This window comes from Apteryx mantelli, chromosome 1, assembly GCF_036417845.1.
Source record: "Apteryx mantelli isolate bAptMan1 chromosome 1, bAptMan1.hap1, whole genome shotgun sequence".
Classification (NCBI taxonomy): Eukaryota; Metazoa; Chordata; class Aves; order Apterygiformes; family Apterygidae; genus Apteryx; species Apteryx mantelli.
In genome coordinates this window covers 141,881,489-141,905,121 of record NC_089978.1, presented here as the reverse complement: position 1 = coordinate 141,905,121, position 23,633 = coordinate 141,881,489, and the positions used below count along the sequence as shown (strand labels likewise).

The 23,633-nt window shown below is 43.0% G+C and overlaps 1 protein-coding gene across 3 annotated transcripts in view; it reads left to right on the top strand.

Moving 5' to 3' along the window:
* Positions 1 to 16,634, top strand: part of ETV6 (ETS variant transcription factor 6) — a 138,115-nt gene extending 121,481 nt beyond the window's left edge. For all 3 annotated transcript variants that reach the window (XM_067304890.1, XM_067304886.1, XM_013947168.2), the window contains exons 6-8: positions 9,333 to 9,475; positions 12,757 to 12,857; positions 16,193 to 16,634. In XM_067304890.1, coding sequence (XP_067160991.1) covers positions 9,333 to 9,475; positions 12,757 to 12,857; positions 16,193 to 16,298 — 350 coding nt within the window. In that variant the 3' untranslated portion in view covers positions 16,299 to 16,634. The remainder of the gene's footprint in view (positions 1 to 9,332; positions 9,476 to 12,756; positions 12,858 to 16,192) is intronic.
* Positions 16,635 to 23,633: the final 6,999 nt, after the last annotated feature.

The following is a 23,633-nucleotide window of genomic DNA, read 5'->3' as shown; positions in this document are numbered from 1 at the left end:
TCCTTTTTCCCACTTCTCCAAAGTATAATTGAGAAGATGAAGCTGTGTCCCTTAAATCCTCCACAGTGCTCCATTAAAGTGTTTGGCCAGTTTTCTGATGTCAAACAAGATGTCAGGTGATTTTAGGAGGACATTTGGGTTCATGTGAACAGGCACAGGTTGAATCTCTCTCCCTTTTCCTAATGATTGCACCTCATGAGCAATAAAAGTGAGGAAAAGCCTCAGGAGGATCAGAGGCAGATTTCTTTAGCAACATAAAAGGAAGAGTGCTCTCTACCACTGAGGTGAAGCAGGAGAAGAACAACACTTGAAACTCATACTGGAAATACCTGTCTGTTTGGTGGGGATGGGACAGGGGACGGGACAGGGGACAGGACAGGGAAAATCACATTTCTTTGTACAATAGACTCTAGCTTATTCTGAGGATGCAAATTCTTCACCTGCCAAACAAAAACAGAGATCATGGCTGCAATTACCTCTCTGCCCTTTGTTAATCTTTAATGTCTTGTGAGTTAACGTTTCAACTGTCCATTCCCAGTCCCTGGCCCATCCATTGGATATTATTTGTGAATTGAGCACTCTTTTCTACAACCACATGCAGGGTATGAACCTCTCTGAGCCTCCTTACCCTCACACATTTTTAGTGCTGAAGACAAAGGTTGGCCTCACCTTGCTGCATTACCTCCACAACATCACGGCAGAGTGGTTCACAGCATCACAGTCTCAGGTTTTTGTTCTCCTCCGGCCCAATCTCCCCCTCTGCATTCGGGTGCAAGACAGAAGCAATGTACAACTGTTTTACTGTGCTATCTGGCAACCTCTTTCCTCAGCCCCAGCTTGGATTTACTGAGCTGAACAAACAGTTGTCTGTCAAGAGGTTTCTCCACATAGAAACATTGGCTTTACTCTACCAGCCTAGCATCCTGCTTCTAACAGCTGCCAACATTCAAGGCAAAGAAACTCCTTTCCCTTCAGTAACCTGGGCACAGGTTGCCATACAGGGATGAGCAGGACTCAGAGCAATTTAACCCCTGAATCATGAGATTCGTTTAGGGGTGGGTTTTTTTGTTTTTTTTGTAGTTCTGTCTGCTAAAATAAGTATGTTGTAGAATTAGATAGATATTGAGGCTGGGTTTTCCAGAACTGTCTCAACACAGCAGTAATCCTGCTGTAGTATTTCTTTCTTTCTGAATGTGCTGTCACTTGTTTTCCCAATCTTTTTTTGCTATGGAAAAGGCTTTTAGCAAAAGTAAAGGAGTTGATCTGATGATCAGCCCCAGCCACGTGCTCTTCCTTTCGTTTGCACCATCTTCATTTTTCCTCCCTCTCTGTTTGTGAGATGAGAGCAAGTTAGTCAAGTTGTTCTCACCATACCCTTGAAACAAATTACAGTATCAGCCATCCTGACGAGCTTCATGTACCAGTTGAATAGCCTGAAGGTCCAGTCGGCTTGTCCAGAAAGCTCTGTTTGTTGCACAGTTTAGGATGTGGTTAAAATGCAATTAGAGCTCATCTCCATAGCAAGCCTAAACCAAGTCAGGACTCAACAGTTCTCTCCCTGTTTTTTTTTCCATACAAGGGAATGGCCATTAACCTTTAAGATTTCTTCATTCTGTCTTTAGTTTAAACAAATCTAGATGCCCCAAAGTAGTGTCCTCTTCTCAGAGACTTACTGACCTTCTTGGGCAAAGGGGATGATCATGTTCTGGGCCTCTCCCTCTTTCCTCCCTGCCCTACACTGCCCTACCATTGTAGTCCTGCCACCGGCTTTGTGCTGGCTGTAGCATTCAGCAGATCTTCCTGCAAGCAGATTCAGCTCTCACATGACAGAAGGCTGACCAGTATTTTTTGCTAGGGTTTTTCTTCTGTTAAAGTGAATTAAATCAGCTCACAAGAGAAGTCTAGCAAACATCAGAACCAGCACAAGATAAACAGCAGGAGGAAGGGAGGGTAAAATGGAAGGAAGATCAGGACCTCCTCCTTCCAGCAGCAATAGTCAGCTGATTTTACCAGTTCATAATTTCAATAGACTGAATACCATGAGTATCACCATGTTAGCTATCCTAACCACACTCCAGGTGTGCTTACAGAAATCAAGATACCAAAAGTACTTCTAGAGAAGTTCTGTCCATTAGCCTCAGTTGTGAACAGCTGCTTGCATTACATTTGCTTTACTGTGAATAAATGCAATTGAAGCACAAATCACCTTGTAAAAGGGGCCTGAGCTTGAGAGAACTCTTCAGCTGGTATAAATCACAAATCCATTTAAGTAAAATGATATCATGCTGGAGAAATTTTAGGCTAACCTACTCAGCAAGGGGTAAGTTCTCAGCTGATGTCAGAGGGAGTATGACAAAGTTTCTTTGGCATGAACTCTTTCTCTGTGAAGCCATGCTAGTTTCCAAGCCAGTCATCAGCCAGACTGAATACATTTTATATTATGATCCTTAGTGCAAGATGTGGGTGGGTCTTGTAAAACATTTCTGTGGTTAAGAGAGAGGATTTTGGTAGTTGATACATGAGGAGAGCTAGCTCTGCTTGTGGGCCATGGGCCTCACTTAAACAATAGAAGTCTCAGATGCAGTGTTTTATGTTCTAGGAAATATTGTGGTGCAGGAGAATCTTATACTCTGAACAAAAGAGATTTTTAGCATATATATACACCTATACTATTAAAAGCATTATTTAGTCCAAGGGAGCACAGATTAAGAATTATCTCACTGCACCACCAAGATCACCAGCCAGGTATCTACCTTGGCCAAATGATGCTAGAGAAGTCCTTTTCTAATGACTGGCCAACTTAGGAACCTCAAGTCCATAATGTTGAATTTATAGATGAGTATAAGATGGTATTCAGGTCTAAGGGATATATGTGTTACTATCATATAGTCTTTAGGAAGTATTTAGATTCCAATGTTGATTTAGGTGTTTATTCAGAAGGCTATGCCTATAGACTTAGAGAGTATTTTAAATGAAGAATCTATAATTTGCTTTTGCTCACACAGTGTCTATTTGATTGTCACAAGGGTTTCCTAACAACTATTACATTCTCCTGTTTCATAACATTACCAAAGAAGTGCTGTAAATGTGGGCAGTGAACAGAGCTTTTCAGCCAGAGAAGAGAAATTGAGCCTCACCATGCCAAGGAGGAGTGGCTGAAGCTTGGGCGCTCCTGCCACAAGAAAGGAGGGTTAAAACTAGGGCGAGGAGGCAGGCTGGCTGCTCTCGGAGGGCTTTAAAGTCAGCAACGGCCCTTTAGAGGAGAGATTTCTTCCCGCTCCTCAAACCCCAGCCTCTCGCCTCCTTTCCCTGACCCTCAGCAGGTTTGTTTAGCTGCCTGTTTTTCCTGTGCCTAGTGTCAGCCCTGGCAGCTGGGCAGCTGCCAGGAGCCTTGGTGAGGCAAGCAGCCCCCAAGTATTTTTTCTAGCTCTGCCAAGTTTGGGACTGTACAATACGTGGCTGTTATTAGCAGCAGTCTGAGACTGCTGCCTCTTGCACATGTAGGGCAGTTTTACAGGGGACATTTCAGAGCCAGCTAAGTTCTCTACAATTTATCATTATCTTCTGTGTTAATACAAAAATCCCTCTAAGAGCATTAACCACAGAAAGAAAGTTGTAGCCATGCCCCTCTGTTTGAAGATATAGTTTGCCCTGTTTCCCCTGCTAATTACATAGTTCAGTCTTACCCAGGAGTACAGCTGAGGAAATGGTGGGACATTTCCGTATCCCACCTGCCTTCTGCTTTCAGGACCCTTGCCACATTGCTGGAGCTCACCATCTTCCTGCTTTGGCTAGGTTGTTTGATACTGCATCGCCTTAAAGCATCTCAGTCACACCTTTCCCACAAAATGCTCCATTAAGCATTGGACTGCACAAAGTTCAGCCATTTGAGTTCACTTAAAAAAAAAAAAAAGTTTATATGTATGTGTATGGCGGGGGGGAAATGATGTTTCCTTGTACTACAGAGACATAGTTACTTTCTAAGTAGGCCTATTTTAGCCAAGAGGCAGGAAATTGCAGCATGCCCAAGCAATTTAGGCACCAGCCCTGGCTCAGCTTCCTTATTGGATCGCTCACATTTTTAAACTTGTTGGGCCTCAGCAACATCCAGGTGCTTTCTTGCTCACTAGCTGATGCACACCCTATGGAGACTCCCCTCGTGTGACTGCTCCTTTGGAGGCCTTCTGACAGCCAAAGTAAGTGATTTAGGCTTCATGGAGTCATTAACACCATCCGGACTTTCCTCAAACAAGCAATCTACATTTAGAAAACAACCATGCACATACAAGTCCCTCTCTCAATTTCTCCATCCTTCCCAAAAGTACATTTAGCATTTTGACCTTCTTCAAGGTTGCAGCTTTCTGTATTATCTTCTCCAGCCTTCTGTGGAGGTGTCTCTTTTCCCAGTGGAGAAGTTCCCTTCAGTAGCATTTTCTAGCATTGCCTCTTTGTGGCTTTTCAGCAATCTCATTGGCTGCATTCATATGGGCTCTAGTATATCCCAAATTCATTACACTGGGTAAGAGTCATTAAATAGTCTTTGACCTGTAGTGTCTATTGTCCTAATAAAGACAGTCTCTACTGGCCTAATAATGGCAGATTATTTAGTAACTGCTCCTCTGTTACTCAGGAAGAGTCCTCCAGAACCTCATTCCTTTTTACCCTGCAATATGTGGAGAAAGATACCCAGGGTATAAATCATACATGGTTAAAAGCAAAAAAGCTGAGTGCCTATGCTCAGATTCCTAAAGCTCTCCCATTTGAAACTTGAATCAAGGTAAATTGATTTAGGTACTCTGCAGACTAAGAGCTCATGCATTTGACTGAATTTCTATAGCTCAGTAAGCTACCATACTTCAGCTGGTCCATGGTAGCTAACAGTGTGCACACTCTTAGCTCTCAGCTGAGGTGAGAGGAAATGCAGTGAGCCTAAATCTCTTCTACTGATGTTTAAAGCTAATGCTTTTTAATTCCTATGTGCAGTGGCTGAAGACACAGTTACCACAATTGAGTTGATGCATGCCAACTCATTAAATTATTGCAACTCAGTCATATATCTAAATCCTGCTGATTGACAAGTGTAGCTTTTGAAGACTAGAGTTTAAGTTGTCTTAAGAGCCAAGCAGAATTTTCAAGATCACTAAATTCTTTTTGAAGCAAACAGAGATTTAGAGGCCTAAGATACCTGGGTATTTTTTGCAAATTCCACCAGCCTACTAAATACCTTTGCAAGTCTGAGCAGCTCAGTCAGTTTAGAATCTGGGATGGGGCCCTTGATCACTTGGGACTCTCTTGTGAAGATGTGAAGATGCAGATCTAAGTTCTCATTTAAGGAATATTTATATTCAAGCTTAGCCTGAATCTATTCTAAAAATCAAGTCAGCAACCAAAAGCAAATCTGCACTTGAATGCTACCTCTTCTCAGAGTCTGAAGCTCTGTTGTTAGTCCAATAATTTTCCATGCAGACATTTTGGGCTGTTTTTCTGTGTGTGTGGTTGGTTTTTTTTTTTTCTTTTGCAGAGGGGTGGCACAGGGTGTATGTGGGTAGTTATGAAAGCCAAAGAAAAATAGCCAAAGTCATTATGATAGACTAGAATTTGCTTGTTAGCCACACTTAGGTGAATGTGCAGCCCTGGCATAGCACGATACACATAGCATGTGCAATTCCAGTCAGCTTTCAAGGAGAGGTCAGCTTCTTAAAACTCTTCTAGGGGCCGCTGTATAGAGGACATTAGGAGTCTGCCATTCCCTTCAGCAAGAGTTGGATTTATGCACCTGGAAATTTTTCTGGAGCAGAGTTACAGCAATATACTACTGATTATAAATAGTACTATACATTGCAAATAATGAGATGAAAGTAAAGTTTAGAGCAAGACATATCTCAACAGAACTGTAAAAATTAGCGATAAGTTACTATAATCAGAGGATATCTACCCTGGGTTATGTGTTCAGGAATATAACAGAATCTGACATTCATTTGCCTCTGGCTTGCAAAAGTCCAGACAGTGCGAGGCCTGCTGTAGGAACACCAGCCCTCCAGGCGACCCCAAGGAAGTCTACCCATTCCAGGACTAGCAGTAGTGGCAGAATCAAAACCAAATGACCGACAGTGGGTGGACTTCCTAGAGTGCTCTCCTGATGGGGCCATATGCTCTTCAGAGAACTTCCAGAACAGTCTGAAAGCACTGGTTCAACAACAAACCCACACATCCTTCCTCTCTTCCCTCAGGTTTCTAATAAATTCCTGCCTTCACCAAATACTTTCTGTTTTCCCCTGACTAATATCTGTTAAGCGAATGTTTTACACTTCCCATCCCATTTCCACCATTCCCATCAAGACAGACATCTCTTACAGATGAGGTGGGGTCAGACGAAGCCCACCACAGGTTTTTAGCCTTTCATGGAGCTTGTCAACCTCACCACAAGCCACAGAGTCATTTCCATACAACTGACTGAAATAATCCCAGGAGCTTGGCTGTGGGGAGAGCTTTCACAGCTCCTGGTATATTGGGGGCCAGAGTGGAGTTTACAGAAATGACTTAATTCAGCTCCTACTGAATTCAGCACACAGCTTTTGGCCAAAACACTGTTTCTGCTACCTTCAAATGCAACTCTGATAATAATCAGCAGCAGCTACCCAGCTTTCCAGTTCTTCCCCAAAGGTGGAATGTACTTTTTGTGTGTACATGCATAGAGTTCAATTAGCAGATTAAAAATGTTTCCCATATGGTGGCATACCTTCCACTGATGGTTTGTGCCATGGTGAATGAGTCACAGCTGGTCTAGAGGATCACATCACCTTCACAGTGTTTGTAATGAAGAACTGGACAATAGCAAAGCATGGAGCTCTTTCTTTGAGAAAAGCTGATCTAAAACAGTGAATTCAAAATGAACTGTTGCCCTAGACTATGCAGATTAAGTTGTTAAACTTAGCACAGATTACATAGGAGGAAAAAATCCTGGCAGTTTTCAGAATGCGCCAGTATTACCAACTCCGATCAAATTGTAAGATATGTCCTGGGGAGTCAAAACCAGTGGAATGGAAGAAAAAGGTAAAGGAAAGGAAAAAAAAGATGGTTAACATGTTTTTTTTTCAATTAAGATTCTTGCATTTTATTTATTTTTTTCTATACAGCCTTTCATTGAAAGAGTTCAGGAAAGAATTACAGGTGTGTCAAGGATCCACCTATGTGGACCCTTATTACTGTATTATTTGAGCACCTCCCACATTATTTAAAGGAACAAACCAATACAAGAACAGAATCTCCCTTCCCGTGTTCCTTATAGATGAAGTGTAGAAAAGACAGTTTATTGCTAATGTGTGCATGTTTAAGAGACTAACTGGATGTGTGTGAAAAATTATTGATGGAAAGGCTATAGAAGAACTAGTTTTTGTGAATTCCCTGGAGAAAAGATGACATAAATAGATAAAGTGTTAGTCTGAGATATCCACTCTCTACTTCACACTCTTCTACAGACCTCCTGTGTAGTCCAGTGGAAGTCACTTGTGCCCGGAGCTGCGCAGGGAGTTAGAAGCAGCAGCGTTTGGCATTGCAGAGTTTAATTTCAGCCAGCCACCTGCTTTGTATCTGCAGATCCAGGGTAGATGGTTGGGCTATGTATGCAACTTGGGGGAAGGGGAAGGGGAGAGGAAGGCTTCCCCTGCATGTGTGCAGGGAGGGGAGCACTCTGAGCTGATCCTTGGGGAAAGCTGAGGAGAGAATTATTTTTCAGGCTCTGTCCTGGTCCTAGCTATAGGTATCCTATTCTGGGTGAGAGGAAGAAGGCTATCTCTGGACATTAGTCACATACACAAATGAAAAAATGGGAATTGATTTGATTTTTTTAAATTAAAAAACAGAAGAATTTCACATGGGAATGGACAATTTCCTGTCAAAAATTTTAATGAAAATAAGATTTTTCCAACCAAAAGTCTGACTACCTCTTTCCTTTCACATGCCTCCTCTTGTAGATGTCATGGGTGAGGTGATCGTTGGGGTAGGTTTCAGCTAGAAGAGGAACCTGCAATTTTTTGCAAGATAGCATCTCTTTGAAATGTTCTCCATAGAACTGCTAGGTAAGGTCTATAGTAAGGGCACTGGCAAGCTTAGCTCTGGTTTTAGAGACAGTACAATTTCAGAGATACTCTTTTACAGTTCTAAAATGGAAAAGACCATCGATAATGTTACCATCTGTAACCATTTCAGGTGCACTCATTCAGTGTATTGTTCATACCCTCTTTTTAAAAAGCATTTTATTTTCTCCTACTGAGCATATCATGATCCCCAGTCTAACCCATACCAAAACCAAGACAGACAGGAATAGAAGGACAGGCAGGCAAGAATCCCTTTTAGCACCTGGAACCTAGATGTTTTGGGTTACTGACCTGTGCTTTAACCATTGCAGCAAGCTACCTCTCAGAGACTGGTTTTGCTTTCAAGGTAAAAAGCAGCTATATGATCATCTTTGGGTTCTGGACAGTTGAGCTCTAAAAACCCTGTAGTTTCTGACAGCAGCAGAAATCCCCCTGTGGAATTCACTTTCTGTATTTCGTAGCTGCTTGTTATTATGCTGCACTATGCACTCACAGATTGCAAGCAGGAAGTAGGAGCAGTTCAGCTCTTGGCTTCCCTGGTCTCAAGAGACTGCCATGAAACTGAAAAACACTAAACTAAAACCAAAGTATCTGTTAGACCTTTAATTAGCGACCTAAACAGCATTTGCCAGGAGGAATTTTTTATTCAATTATCCAAATAGAAGAAAGCATTTAGCCTCTCAATACCACTCAAGTAATTATAATACTTGATTTTCTCTTTCAGGAACCTTAAAAAATAAAACAAAAAGCAAATTTAAAAATGGTAGGAGGTGTCAGTTTTATATCACATGGAATCATCTGTTAGAAAGGAAAGGCATAACACTGGCCGTGCTTCAGATCACTTCTGCTAGAAAGGAATTGTCAGGACTGTCTCAAGCAAGGAGAGCAGATTGCAGAATTCTTGATTTCCCCACCAGAACAGCCAACAATAGTGTCAGGGCCAACTGTGGTAGTTTTATGTGCATCTGTACCACAAAAACACGCCACCAAGATCAGCACATCATTTCATGTGGCTTGTGAGTAAAGTGTCAGAAGGACTAGGATCCCTCAGAAGAGGCTATATAGTCCATTATACTTTGCAAATACTAGCCAATACCAATCAAGACTTTTGTATTGCAAGTTGTGCCAGTTGCTTCAGCCCTGACCCTGACTCTCCTTTCCCTACACGTCCACCCAAAAGTTCCCAGAATTAATCCCAAGGAGAAATTCAATATTTTCTTGCTCCTTTCTTCACAGACTGTAGGTTGCTTTGGGATTATGTTTATCAGCTGCTTTCTGACAGCCGGTACGAAAACTTCATCCGATGGGAAGATAAGGAATCCAAAATATTTCGGATAGTGGATCCCAACGGGCTGGCCCGGCTGTGGGGAAACCACAAGGTAAGAGAGCAATGGGATTTTCCTCCTACGACACATCACCTTTTTAACATCATAGGGTTCACTTATAAATGGGAGAAAATAAGAGAGCATGTGCATATAAAGCACTTCTGGAAAGCTGTAATCTTTCATTCTATGCACATTAGAAATATAAAGCATCCAACCTCAAGCACCAAAACTTATCCTTTTTATAAAGAACCTGTTGGTTCAGTTTAAAGACACTTAGTTATAAACACATTTAGTTATAAAATTACAAGGAAGACAAGAAATAACGGTCCTTCTCTCTCAACGTGTCTCACTTCTTCCTGAAACCTGATGCTAAGGATATTCTGGTTAGATGTGGTCTATAAGGAGCTGCACTACATCTCAGAGGGAGCTTTCCTTCTGTGTTCCTTTCTGTACCAACATTCACATTTCACAAAGGAGCGAATATTGTCTTGTGATAGACACCAGATGCTGTAGGGTTATGCGTTTCCTTAGAAGAGGGTGATTCTGCTTCATTCACTGTAAAGCAGTTACTGATTGACAGAAGTCATATTTGCAGTTTGGGGTTGACTGTATATATATGACTATATGTATGTGAGCAGTCAGCATAGGTGTACAAGGGGGAAATCATGCTTGATCAACCTGGTAGCCTGCTATGATGAAATGACTAGCTCAGTGGATGAGGGGAGAGCAGTGGATGTTGTTTTTCTTGACTTCAGTAGGGCTTTTGACACTGTCTCCCATAATATTGTCATAGACAAACTGATGAAGTATGTACTAGGTAGGTGGACAGAGAGGTGGATTAAAAACTGGCTGAACTGCCATGCTCAAAGGGTTGTGAAGTCATGAAATCCAGTTCAGTGTCATGAAGTCCAACTGGAGGCCAGTCACCAGTGGTGTACCTAGGGATGAATACTGGGGCCAATATTGTTTAACATCTTCATTAATGACCTGGATGATGGGGCAGAGTACACCCTCAGCAAGTCTGCAGATGATACAAACCTGGGAAGGGTGTCTGATACTCCGGATGGTCGTGCTGCCATTCAGAGGGACATCAACAGGCTGCAGAAATGGGCTGATGGGACTCTCATGAACTTCAGCAAAGAGAAATGCCCAGTCCTGCCCCTGGGGAGGAGTAACCCCTTTCACCAGTACAGGCTGCGAGCCAACCAGCTGGAAAGCAGCTTTGCAGAAAAGGACCTGGAGGTCCTGGTGAACAAGTTGACCATGAGTCAGCAATGTGCCCTTACGGCAGTGAACTCCAACAACATCCTAGGCTGCATAAGGAAAAGGGTTGACAGCAGGGCAAGGTAATCCTTTCCCTCTACTCAGCCCTGGTGAAACTACATCTGGAGTATTGTGTCCAGTTCTGGGCTCCCCAGTACAAGAGAGATGTGGAGATATTGGAGTAAGTCCAGCAAAGGGACACAAAGATGATTAAGGGACTGGAGCATCTGTCATATGAGGAGAGGCTGAAAGAGCTGGGACCATTCAGCCTTGAGAAGAGAAGGCTCAGGGGGAACATTATCAATGTACATAAAATCAGGTGAGATGGAGTACAGAAGACAGAGCTAGACTCTTCTCAGTGGTATACAGCAAACAGACAAGAGGAAATGGACACAAACAAAAGACAGGAAATTTGATTTATATGTAAGAATAAACTTTTTTACTGTGAGGGTGATTGAACACTGGAACAGTTTGCCCAGAAAAGTTATGGAGTCACCATCCTTGGCGATATTCAGAACCCAACTGGACAATGTCCTGAGCAACCCGCTCTAGCTGACCCTGCTCTGAGCAGAGGGATTAGACTAGATGATTTCTAGAGGGTCCTTCCAACATCAACGATTTGTGATTCTGTGTATGTGTATACATAGCCTATAATCTTGATAATGTCAAGATTTTCTGATGTGAGTCATGACTTACAAGAACATCTGTCTTGGGTTGCCACACTTGGAATGAAGAGTCCTGCCCTTACCCTACCTCCATGCTGACAATCAGGCCTTATCATCATGTCTCATGCTGGGTGTCTAAAACTGAAGCTACTTCAGATCACTAGTCACTTGGGAAACAACACTGGCATTTTGACGCAGCAGAGCCAGAAAAAGCATACGTGCTATTTCAGGGGGGTTCCGAATGAGCAAAGTCTAGATTTTTGCAGGGAAAATACTGTCATTCTTTGTGTTTAAGTGCCCCAGGAGCTCTTTCTATGGCCTCTCTTAGCAGAGCTCTTGAGCTTGCAGCAAACAGAGGTGGTCTATTCTTAAGGGGCATTTTAGACAGACAGATCAGTCTCATTTAATATAAAGCCAGGTTAACACTGCAGACTTCTGCCTGATCCTGGACTGACAGAGCTGTGCCTAGTTAAACTTCTAACATGGAGGTTTTCAGAGCAAAAGCATGCTTCTACTAGTTTGGCTTGTTTTGCCTGTTGGCAGGGCGGCTGCTTTATAATCCTGCAAACACAACTTTGCCAGTATAGTTGTCTCTGTGCTACAAGTTTATTTGCCAGCGTAGTAACCAGTGTGCTCTGTACCAGAAAAATGCTCTTCATCTAGGCCTACCCCAAGGGACTGATCCCACTATCCCAAGTCCGGTGGCTGCTACAGAGGCTGCCCGCATACAGCTCTGCCAGTGCCCATCACTGCTGCCTTGTGACACCCTCAGCCTAAGCAGGGCCATACTTCAGTCACCCTGCAGTGCTCTGGCTATAGTGTTTTGGGGTCAGCAGTTCCCGAAATGAAGGGGATGCTCAAAGAAGCAGAGGTACGACCTAATGGACATCTTGATTTACACCAGCATAATGAGAGGAGAAACTGGCTGTCACTCTCCACGGTGCTTTGTAAGCATTAACTATTTAATGGAGGGGAATCCCAGAGGAACAGCGCTCTTAGCAAGGATTGCTGACAAGTGCAGTCTGTTAGCTCCTGTTCTCATGCTTTTACAAGAGGTGTCACATCTCACGTGGCGGGAGCATCTCCCTCCATTTAATGTCTCTTCTTGTGGTTGATGAAGCCTTTTGTTATGTGTGATCCAAGAAAGTGTAGAAAAACCTCACTGGGAATATTTGGTAGACATTCTTGCTTAAATTGCCCTATATGAAAAGAGACCCATTCAATTTCCCTGATGACGGCTGGAGGGGCAGGATGGGCCTGCAAGCTGCAGAAGAACAGAACATGTAATTTCTTGAATTGACTTGGATACTTTAGCTAACTGTGATAGTTCTGCAGCTCCTTTTGGGGCTTAGAAAGGGTTTAATGAATTATCTCACCATGCTTTTCCCTTTTCTTTTGAAAAAACAGAACAGAACAAATATGACTTATGAGAAAATGTCCAGAGCCCTACGCCACTACTACAAACTAAATATTATCCGGAAGGAGCCAGGACAAAGGCTTTTGTTCAGGTAATTTTTTCTCTTCTTTGCTGTTCCTTTCTTTAGACAATTAGTTCTGAAGCTGCAGAATGGAATTGTGTGTGTGGTACTTCACTGCACAACACACAGTTGACAGTGGGCATGTATTTGCAAAAGCTGTCCAGGCCAGTGCTTCCCCACTTTGAAGGCAACTGCACCAGTTTACAAAACTACAGGCCTGTCTCAGTGATGAGTGTAGTCAATGGAAGTCTTTTCACTGGCTTCAGCAGGCTGCACCGTTGTTGAAGACCTTAGCTAAATGGTTCATGATCTCAGCCAGACGGCTGGAAAACCCACTCCCAATTCATATCAGACAGAGTTGGAAGCTATGCAGAGATCGGACATTTCCTCAAGCGCATCGCAGAAGAGAAGTGCTGATGAGCATGTCTTCAGTGATGCTGCCTCACGGCTCAGAAGAGACCCTACACTGAGGGAAGGAAAAGGGACCTGCAAGAACTGTTCATAAAATATGAAGCATCAAAATGGATGATAAGACCAAGAATTTAGAAATTAGGGCCCTAAACAGAGCAAAGCAGAGAGTTATTGTATATAACCTGGCAGAGCCATTGAGCAAGAGCGCCCCGGGTCTGTTCAGACAAGACCAGTGAATCCTAGTGCTGAAGTCCGGTCCGCAGAGCACTGAACTCAGATCAAAGATTGCTTTGATGTCTGTGGTCTGGATCTAGTAATGTTCTTGGAAATGATACCAGTAGGAAGGCAGTATTGGAGTTTGTTTTCTTAAATGGCATAACAGAACTGCATTAACACTCAAACTATCTACAGCTGAAAAGGTTTCTGTGGAATGTCTTGTTTATGTGATTTTTTAAAAAAGAAACTGAAAAGGGGAAGGAAAGTGAAGGAAAGAAGGAGTCACAGGCAAAATCAATTAAGTAATTTTAATTTTCCTGTGGAAAGTTAAAATGAAGTTGCCCCACAAGCAACAGGACTAAGGGTGTCTGGATTCCTATGGATTTGTGCCAAGACTGTGCTTTTGGGGGGAATTCTGCAATGCCTAATAATGAGTGTGCTTATCTTGGAGCCTTTCGTTTGGTGGCAGCACAAACAAAACTGGACTCTCTCTTTCATCAGCCAGGCTCCTATTTTCTCAAAACCATAGAAAATTAATACCCTTGAAACCACTGTTCTTTTGTCAGATTTGCCCAAAATTGACCAACAGATTCAAAGATCACAAGAGAGCATAAAGCATGTTCACATAAGCCTTACTTCCTTTGGAAACTGGGGGGGGGGGCGGACATTTTTTGCTAATTTCCCATTAAAAAGTTATTGATGTTGTATTCTTAGTCCTATTTTTATCTGAAGAGAAAAAGAACAGCTGCAGAAAATCAACCCATTAATGTGCCTTTCTTGGCTATTTCTCGCAAACACAGAAATAATAGGAAATGTAACTTTGTTAGGCAGTTGTCTTTTACAAATATCTGTACAGAGTTTTTAGTAAAACAGAATCAGAGAAGGATCTCTAATACGGTAGCTGAAAGTCATCTGCAACAAAAGAGGTCAGAGCTACTCTTTAATTCATTAGCATGTGGGGTTTTTTTTTTGGAATTTATTCAAATGCTATTAAAGATACCCATGCTTTGGGTCCTTTGACGTAATTTAAAAGACAGACCAGAAAGAATACCCCAAGTGCTGCCGCAGAGTTCACATCAGCCCATTTCCCACACATTTTGGGAAACAAAGCAGACAGAAGGTAGGCAGGACAGTGGGATCATTCTCTGTTTTGATTTCATCCTCATCCAAGATCACCAGGACAAGTATGGGGTTTAAATCAGGGCACAGTCTGGCCTGTAGGCTTTGGGGAGTTTTCACTGTAAATCCAGGGACTGATTCACCACTTCTGCATGCTGGTTTTTCACCAGCGTAACACTGTTTTTATCAGCAGAGTTCTTCCAGCATACAAATGGGAGTAACACAGCAGTGAGTCATCATAGCCATTTTTTTTTCCTAAATACATATGTATACATGATTTCCAAAATTAGAAGGGGTGGCAAAAGGTTAGTTCCAGGCTGTGATATGCGTCTGCTGAGAGACTCCAGATTTTTCAGACTTCAGCCTGAAAGCCCTAAGCTTTATAACCTCAGAGGCAGAGAGGAGGCGTCTTGCCCATTAATTTCAGCAGTGATTTTTCTGGGTCAGTGAGAGTAACAAGGCTTCTGACAGTTGGTTTTGTTTTCACTGGGGCAAGAATACCGAGCCTATCATCAACCTGAAATAAAACCAGCTCCTCTGATTAACACATTTTGTACTGTTCAGTGTTAGCCAGTACATCATTAACGAAAGACTGTTTGAAATTCTGTAATGTGTCCAGTATAAATAAGTTTCATCCTAACTTTTTGCAGAAGCACTTATGAGTTAGGAAAGTGATTTGTGTTTAAGCTAGGATTTCATCCTTCCTGTGCCACTCTCACTTCCTACACTATCAAATTTAGAAAGGAAAAGCAGAGCTTGTCAATGCTATTTCTATGCAGACGTACCCAAAAGTGTACTGGCAAAGATCAATGCTGCAGACTGGAAGCCTGGTGGATGTCCTTTCCATTTCCGACTGTTGCCATGTCTCCCCAGAGGTGGTTTCTGTTTCTAGCCCCCTGCAGATGTACTGCATCAAGACATTAGTGCTGGGAGCTGTGGCATTCATTTATGAAGGACACTGCTGCATTACAATTACGCTTGGCTAGAATCACGTAAGAGGAGACTGCCTTTGCTCACGGGTCCTTTTTCACAGTTAAGGCCTAGCCCAAAAGCTTTTCTTCTCGGAGCTGAGGGCTTTCCATTTCCCAGAACTTGTTCTGACTTAGTCCTTGGCTTTTGCCACCCCTGTTCCTTTGGTGTTTCTGTTCCTCTTCACTCACCAATGCACAAGGCTGCAAAAACCAGTAGCCTTCTGTCTCTCCACCTTGGAAGTGCTTTTGCTTTGAAATGCACTAGCGATAAAGGTCCTTAACATTTCTGTCGCCAGTCTCCATAAAGGAGTGGACATGTGGCATACTGTCATCTTAAACAGCAACAGCAAACAAAATGAGGGAAAAGACTCAGTGAATATCAATCCCTGGGAAAGACTATGTCTTTTGCTTCAAATTTGGACATTGAAAAAAGGGGCAGCAGTAAATGCTTGTGATTTTTTTGATTGCCTTCTCAGGTAAGGAGGAAGGAAGACACCAATAGGCTGGGGGAGAGGCTGGAAACTACTAAGTCACTGGGAGGATGCAGCAAAGACAAATTTGGATGCTGTAGAGCTCAGGGACCTCAGCACCTTTATGAAGGGAAAGGCTGAGACCACTGGGAAATCCACTTGCCTCTCTGTTTTGCAGGTTCATGAAGACCCCAGATGAGATTATGAGTGGCCGAACAGACCGTCTTGAGCACCTTGAATCCCAGGAACTGGATGAACAAATATACCAGGAAGATGAGTGCTGAAGAGAAGCAGTGCACTGTCTCTGTGGGCCCATGGGAGAAACATCTGCCTGGATGGCCAGCACGGTTTGGGAGGGGAAGCAACACACAGAGCAGAACTTGGGGCTGCTGCTTAGCTTGAAGACCATGCAGGACCTGAAGCACCTTAACAAAACAAACTAACAGGCAGAAGTGGTGCTGGCAGCAAAGTAGAGGGGAGAAAGCCTGGACTTATGCACTACTTCACTGTTCTACAGAGTCTCCCTTGAGTTCTTTCTTTCTTTTTTGGTTTGTTTCAGTTTTTGTTTTTTTGTTTTTTTTTTTCCTTAATAAACATGCAGTTTGACTTTCCTTATCTCACATAGGACAAGACGTCAGATTTTGCTTTTTTTTTTTTTGGAAGGCTTTCCTATGGAAATAGAGCACTCTTATTTTCTGTGCAAGTCTCATGACATAACACCGCATAAAACAGTAGCAACATGGAAGGGATTTGCTCAAGGGTTCCAGTTTGTTTGGATCCATTTACTTGTGCTGCCACTGGGAAATGTCTTGAAGCTACCAAAAGAATTTACCACACATATCTGTCCAGTGAAGAGGAGTCACCCTTCACATATAGCCTGGGACATCTTCCTAGCGTAGCTTGGGCTCACAGCGAGTCCTGCAAGTCGCTGTTAACTACTGGCATATGGACCAAAACCAATCACCTAAGTGCTCCGGGGAGGAGAAAAATAAATGTGACAAACCTCTGCAATAGCCTGATGTTGACATTTCCCCCCCCCCCCCCCCCGCTAGTAAAGAAGGGATAGAATGGGGTGGGGGGGAATAAATATATATGTATGTATGTATGCGTATGTGCATATATATATATGTATATACACACACATATATATTTTATATATATATTGATATAAACCCCACAACATATCTACAATGCAGAATTTCAGCTAAAAGCCTTCTATCAAAAAGCTAAGGTTGAAACTTCTGTGATTACACAAGGGAGGGTTTTTTTCCTCTGCACCTGCTCGCAATTTTGGGGTGAAGGACCGTTCCTTACATCTTAGGGAGAAAGCAAAGGGACGCATCACATGGTTTTTATTTCTCAGAAACCTCTCCAGGATCCATTTGTGCTATTGGAGAGGTAGATGATTCACCAATCTGAAAACTGATGGTATAGAACTGGAGGCCAAACAGCTATACTGATACCTTGTAATTGATCTTGGCTTTGTTTGGGGGTTTGGGTTTTTATGCCTCCCACTGCCCTCTCCCACCCCACAGCTCTGCCGTCAAGGGATCTCATCTCCCCTTGCCCATTTTTAACATGATTTGAAAGACAAAAAAAGAAAACCCTACAACCATGTTGCTTTCTTGGTTTTTGGTTTTGCTTTAATCAGAAGATGCCTCATTTGTTACAGGCCCAATTTGGTTTGCAGCACTGAGGGTACTTTGCGTGAGGCAAAGAGCCATGCCTAGTTTGCTGGCGCGAAGTTCAGCAGTCTTTAATGCCCAATACTAGAGAAACTTCTGGCCTTTCTCATTTTACATTGCTTGGGCCACGATGACAGGAGTCTATGGTGTCCAGGTAAGCAGTAATCCATCATCAGTGGTCCCTGTTCTTTGAAGGAATATCTAGCAACAGAAATTATATTTGCAAAGGGAGAAGATGTACAGAGAAACTGTACAGGAATCACATGATGTCTGGAAGAAAGCAAGTCCACGCCAGATCATTAAAAACAGAAAGCCTCTATTATGGGAACATACATACTATAAATGAAACCAAAAAACAAGGTACATTCCCATGATAGAACTTTTATCAGCTATTAAACCAACACAATATTTGATCTTGCCACATATTTAACAAGAAGGTTAATCTATCCAGAAAAAAATGCTATTTAGCAATGATTTGCATCCCACATGTTTAAGCAGAGATAGTCCAATTTCACAAAAGCCTTTACTGAGTCATAAATTGTAGAAGGAAGGGCTTTATTCAAGGTTAGAGATAGGCATTGTAAAATGGGGAGAGATTTTTCAGGGCCAGTATTTGATGAAAAAAGACAGAGCATACATCTCTCCCTGAGCTTTTCCCAGCCTTTTTTTAATCCTTAGTCAATACACTACAAATCCCAGCACACCAACTACTTGACTTTTCCTGCCTCAAAAGAAAAGACACAGGAGCATGTATCAGAGAGAAGAGCAGATGACCTGTCCCGTGTCTGTCTCTGCCATGCACTGAGTTCCTGAGGTGTGAAAATGGGAGGCACTGAGGAATGTCAGTGGTCACAAATTTGAAACCAAAGGGCCTTGAAACCAAGGGGCCAAGAAGTTACTGTGCTCAGTTAGCCTGCTTCAGGGCGCACAGTTTGCAGCCCTGGTTCAGGAGCAGCTGCTCACAGCTGGGTGAAGGGGTTGAGGTGCATCCTCTTGCTCAATGCAGGGCGCAGAGGGGACATAAGAAAAAGTCAGAGGAGAATGTGAATGAGAGAGGAAATGCAAAGATCCAGAGCGATCAGTGTAAAGAAAAGTTCTTGCTGGTTTCTTCTATTTCTTAGGATGCTCAGTGGCAGAAAGAAACAGGGTTTGTGCTGAGAACAATTCGTATCCTGTACTGTTCTGCTTGTGATGACTGCGTGAACAGCATTATTTTCTTTTTTCTCTTTCTTTTTCTTTTCTGCTCCAGCTACTGTTATGAGATGGTGAAAAAACAAGGATAGGAACCCTTATATTTAAAATGCTCTGCTGAGCCACAGGCTTTGTCATGGCCAAGGTGAATGCTGCAAAATGCAAGGAACTAGAGACAATCCAACAGTATAAGTCCATATGCTCACCATTTATGCTAGCAAAGAAAGTTCATCTTCAGCACTAGGTAAAACAGTAAAAAGCAAGGAATCCTGAAATCCCACACATTTCCCCATGGGAAAATTTTGTAGATGAATGGTCACCAAAAATACAATCACTTTCATCTGCAAAATCCAAGTCAAAGGAAACAAATGTTTTTGGTGACTGTTGGGAAGTATCTTCCAGTCGTATGTAAAGGCCATCTTAACTTCTTCTCCACCGTAACTGTAGAGAAGAAACTCTCTCAAGTCTCATGTCAGTCAAAATGAAAATAGTCTTTGCGCTTGGAGCAGGCCATTCCCACAGTGAACTGCCCTGGCTCGTGCTCTTCCCTCCTTGCACCAGGTCTGTGTGGTGCAGGGAGGAGAGCAGGAGTGAGAGGCACAGGTGACACTGCAGCTGCTCAGACTGTGGGGGCTTGTGACATGTTGTGGGACCCCCACAATTCGAAATGCCCTTGGGGCCTTGGAAGCAAGTTGACCAGCGATAATTAAAAAAGCAAAACCCCAAACCAGGCTACAGCAGCTGCAGGAGGCAGATTCCCCATTTACCTCACATCCACATGGCAAACAGAGCATTAACGTCCTGAGCTACAGGAACCCTGGGCTACTGGTCTAGGCTAGCAAAGGTAATGCTGTCTTGCCACCAACCCTAATGCTCCTCCCCAGTTTCCAAATTCTGAGTGTAAAATTTGCCAGCAGCAAAGCAGCCAAACTTTCTGCCTTTTCCATCAAAGCAAGGCGGAAGAGGGAAAAAGAGTCTAAGAAATGCCCAACAATAGATCTTCACATTATGTGGTTAAGTGGGACCTTCATTGCCATCAACTTGCTACAAGTCTGAGGAAGCCACAATTCAGGCAGGCAGTACACGCTGTGGTTCCAAGGCAAAACATCTTCCTGAGTCAAGCTGGAGACCTTTTGGCTGCCTGTCCATCCCAAGAACACTACTGGGGCTCTTTTATGTGAACACTAAGTTGCAGCCCTCCCCGGATTTCCTACACCATGCATGCATTTTTCTGCTCTCTCCTTGTCAGGCTGCAACCACGTGCAAATCCCGAATGCAGCAGTTTGAGATTTTTTTTTTTAAATAAAATTCTAGTCTGTTTTTATTCATGATGGCTTTTTGTTTTTTTAAGGTGTGGGGCTTAAGGGACTGAATCAAATGAATGTAACAAAACAAAACAAAACAAAACAAAAGCCTATTCTCAGGGCCAGTGAGTTGCAAATAATTTTTTAAATGCCTGTAATTACATCATCTCAATAAAAAAAATTTAATATAAAAATGGGAATACCAGATTTTGTTGGTGCAGTCATTGCTAAAAGCTCCTTTCTTTTTTAAGAACAATGGTACCCAAGTATATACAGCACATAGCAGCTGTTTTCAGTCATGAAAAAAACCTGCAAGCTTCCCATGCCCAAACCTATGTAAATGGAGCCTGGATCTTTTCTGGGAAGCTTTGTTTGGAAAAGCTAATCCAGTCCTTGGAATATTTACTTCATTGCCTGCCATTAGAGATCAGTAGAGCGCCCCACTAGTGTCTAGATGAGTGTACCTAGTCCTCTTCCCTTGTCTCAGAGAGGGCATAGAAGCAAAAAACAGAAATCAGGCAGCATGGTGACTCCTGCAGCTTTTTCTTATATAGCTAAACATGTCAGTTCAAGTAGCTTTGAGAGCAAGATTTTTTTTTCTGTGGCATTCATCTTTACAAATAGGGCTAGAAACACTACCAGTAATGTGCTGCCCTTCCAAAATGTGTTACCCAGTCCACTCCCTGAGCCTGGCAAGACCCAGGGACCTGTGCAAATAGTTTTGGTTCCACCAGCCTTCTCCTAAGAGGACAACAAGACGATGGGGCACAAACTGCTCGCTGCCGCAAATCACTTCCTACCGCAGTGCTTTTTTCCTGTTAAGTGGTGTTATTAGCGCTTATGGCAATGTCAGGCCTGTGGAGGGTTAATGCTCCTCAAGATAGCTGCTACCAAGTGTTTTATATCACAAGGCAAAGGAATAAGCACCTAAACAAACCACTCTCTGAACCCAGACAACACGCAAAGAGAAAACTCTCCAAGTATGTTGCTCCATAATTCTGTCCCTTCAGGCCATTTCCCTTCATTTTAGAAGAGGAAATAATGTATTCTACGCACCATTGCAGCTTTCTGTAGCAAACGCTGCAGTTTGAAGGTGGAGTACGGAGGAAGTTTTCAGTGGTTTCAACTAGTGCTCCAGTGAGAATTAGTCTTGGTGCTGCCTGTTAAATCCAGAGTGAAGTTAGAGAACATCCTTTGGCCATCCCAGCATAGAAGAGACCCAAAAAGCACATGCTAAATTGCATCTTTGCCTTCTGTTTTCAAAATCAGATCATCACTAAAAAGAAAGACACCAGGTCGAGACAAGCAGGCAATCATTGATGTTGCACATATTTGTAGACTACAGCTAGCACGGGCAGCCACAATGCAAACTTTCTTCATCATATTCCCTAGCTTTGGCTGGGAGACAATTTGCAAGGGTGTCAGTGAGGAGCTCAGTTACTGTCCATACACCCCGTGACTTACAGAGGCTGCCAGCAAGCTACTGACAGAGGCATTTTTTAACTATAGAGAAACCTATTTTAAAGTAATCTTTAACAGGAACTTTTTCACTTCTGTAAGATAAGTCTCCATCTGTGAGGTATCAGCAAACAAGCACATCCTTTTTTTTCCCCTCAAAGGTTTAAACTGATTCAGGCAATTCTGATTTCAATTTGAAACCCAAGCTGCTGCTTAGCAATCCAGAAAAAGCCTCTTAGGAAAGGTGTGATGGCAGGAGAGTGTGCACTCCCCTTGGTTTGCAGCCACAAAAATGAATCACCTGACAGAAAGAACTGGACGAGGAAGTGACTTGGGAGGGAGGAGGAAAAGGGCAGCAGCCTGGTTTAAGCTTTCCTCAGGCACAGGATGGCCTTCAAAGGGCCTGAAAGAGAGCAGGGCAGCACTGAAGGGTGATGAGCTTTGCAGCACCCACTCCCGAAAGAGGCAAGGATGAGAAGTGCCATGAGATCAATGCCAATGCAGCTGCGACACAAAGCACAGCACAGGACTGTGCCCACTGGTGAACAAAGTCACGTCAGAGTTTCTTCATTCTAGATTTTCCTACCTGCTTTTCCCAACCTGTACCAAAATTACACATGGTTTTGCAGCCAAAGCAAAAAGATGAAAAAGGGCCTGTCTTCTCACCTTCTTTCCTCCTGCTGGCTCTTTCCTCACCTTGCTGCCTTAAAAACAGCAGAGTGAGATCTGGATGTTAAGCAGCCAGCTGTCAAGTGCATGGCGAGACATCTGCGTGCCAGGCACGGCTGTGCGCGTGCCACTGCTGAGTGCTGGGGACCTGCCACATACCAGCTTCCTCTCTCGGCTGGAGCTGGCATCCAGCAGCAGGAATGTCATTAGGCAATTAAACAGCCTTTTTCTTCTTCCCTTGTGGCAATAATATTCTATCCCTGCTGTAACATCCCTCATTTATTCAAAAGGACAGCACTGACATTGCTTAAAAATTATTTTCCACAATTAATCATAGGAAGCCAGGCAACCTGTTTGTTTATCGACCAGCTTCTCCACTGCTATGTGCGCATGGAGATTACCTACTGAGGGGCTCCTCATGAGTCTTGGGTTGCATGTAAGGGTTCACTGTGCAGGACATCATTGATTTCTCCTAGTCATTTGTGTCAGACAGAGGTGAGCTTAACATACAAATGGAAAAAAAATCTGGCAACCGCTTTGGGGCAATGCACATGTTTACTTCAACTTTTATATTTACTGTTCAGTTGTCATCTAAAAAGAGTCAGTGCAGCTCTATCAACCTTGGAAAAGCACCATCAGTATATACCAACACTGGAGCTGGGCTGAGTTACAGTATAAACACCAAGCAGACCCTCTTTCTGCAACTGTACTGAACTGGTTCCAAAGAATTACAGCTCACATTTAGAAAAAAAGAAAACACAGAGCCCTCATGTAAGACAATAGAGGTCATTATGACCGATATGATCAGCTGTAAAACCTGCAGGGACACATCGATCTTCCTGATTCTTGCAAACACCTGTGCATAAGGTTTCCCAGCATCGGAAAGTGTTGGGAGAACAGTCGCAACAGGAAGAGCGATAACTGTTCAGGAATTGGAATTGATCTCGTGCCACCCGATAAATATTATTAGCCTGGGGTTGTTGATTTGAAGCCAAGCTCTGCTAAATGGACAAAGTTTTCAAGTGAACCCTTCCCAGTGTTTGACAAAGTAAAGGGAAGTAACTGGAATGAAGACAGTGCAAACAAAGCAGGCATTGTTTACTGTGGGCTCTGTAAAGCTGTGAATTCACAACACCACAGAATAAAGTGAGGAAAAGAAGCAGGCATGACAAATGGAAATGGAGGAAAATAAGGGGTTAGTTCAGACAGTCACAAAGTTTAAGGCCAGAAGTGTTCATCACATGTCCTGTACCCCAAAGGCCATTACGTTTCGATTCACCTTCCCAAGGGCAGGCCCAAGGGCAGCAACTTT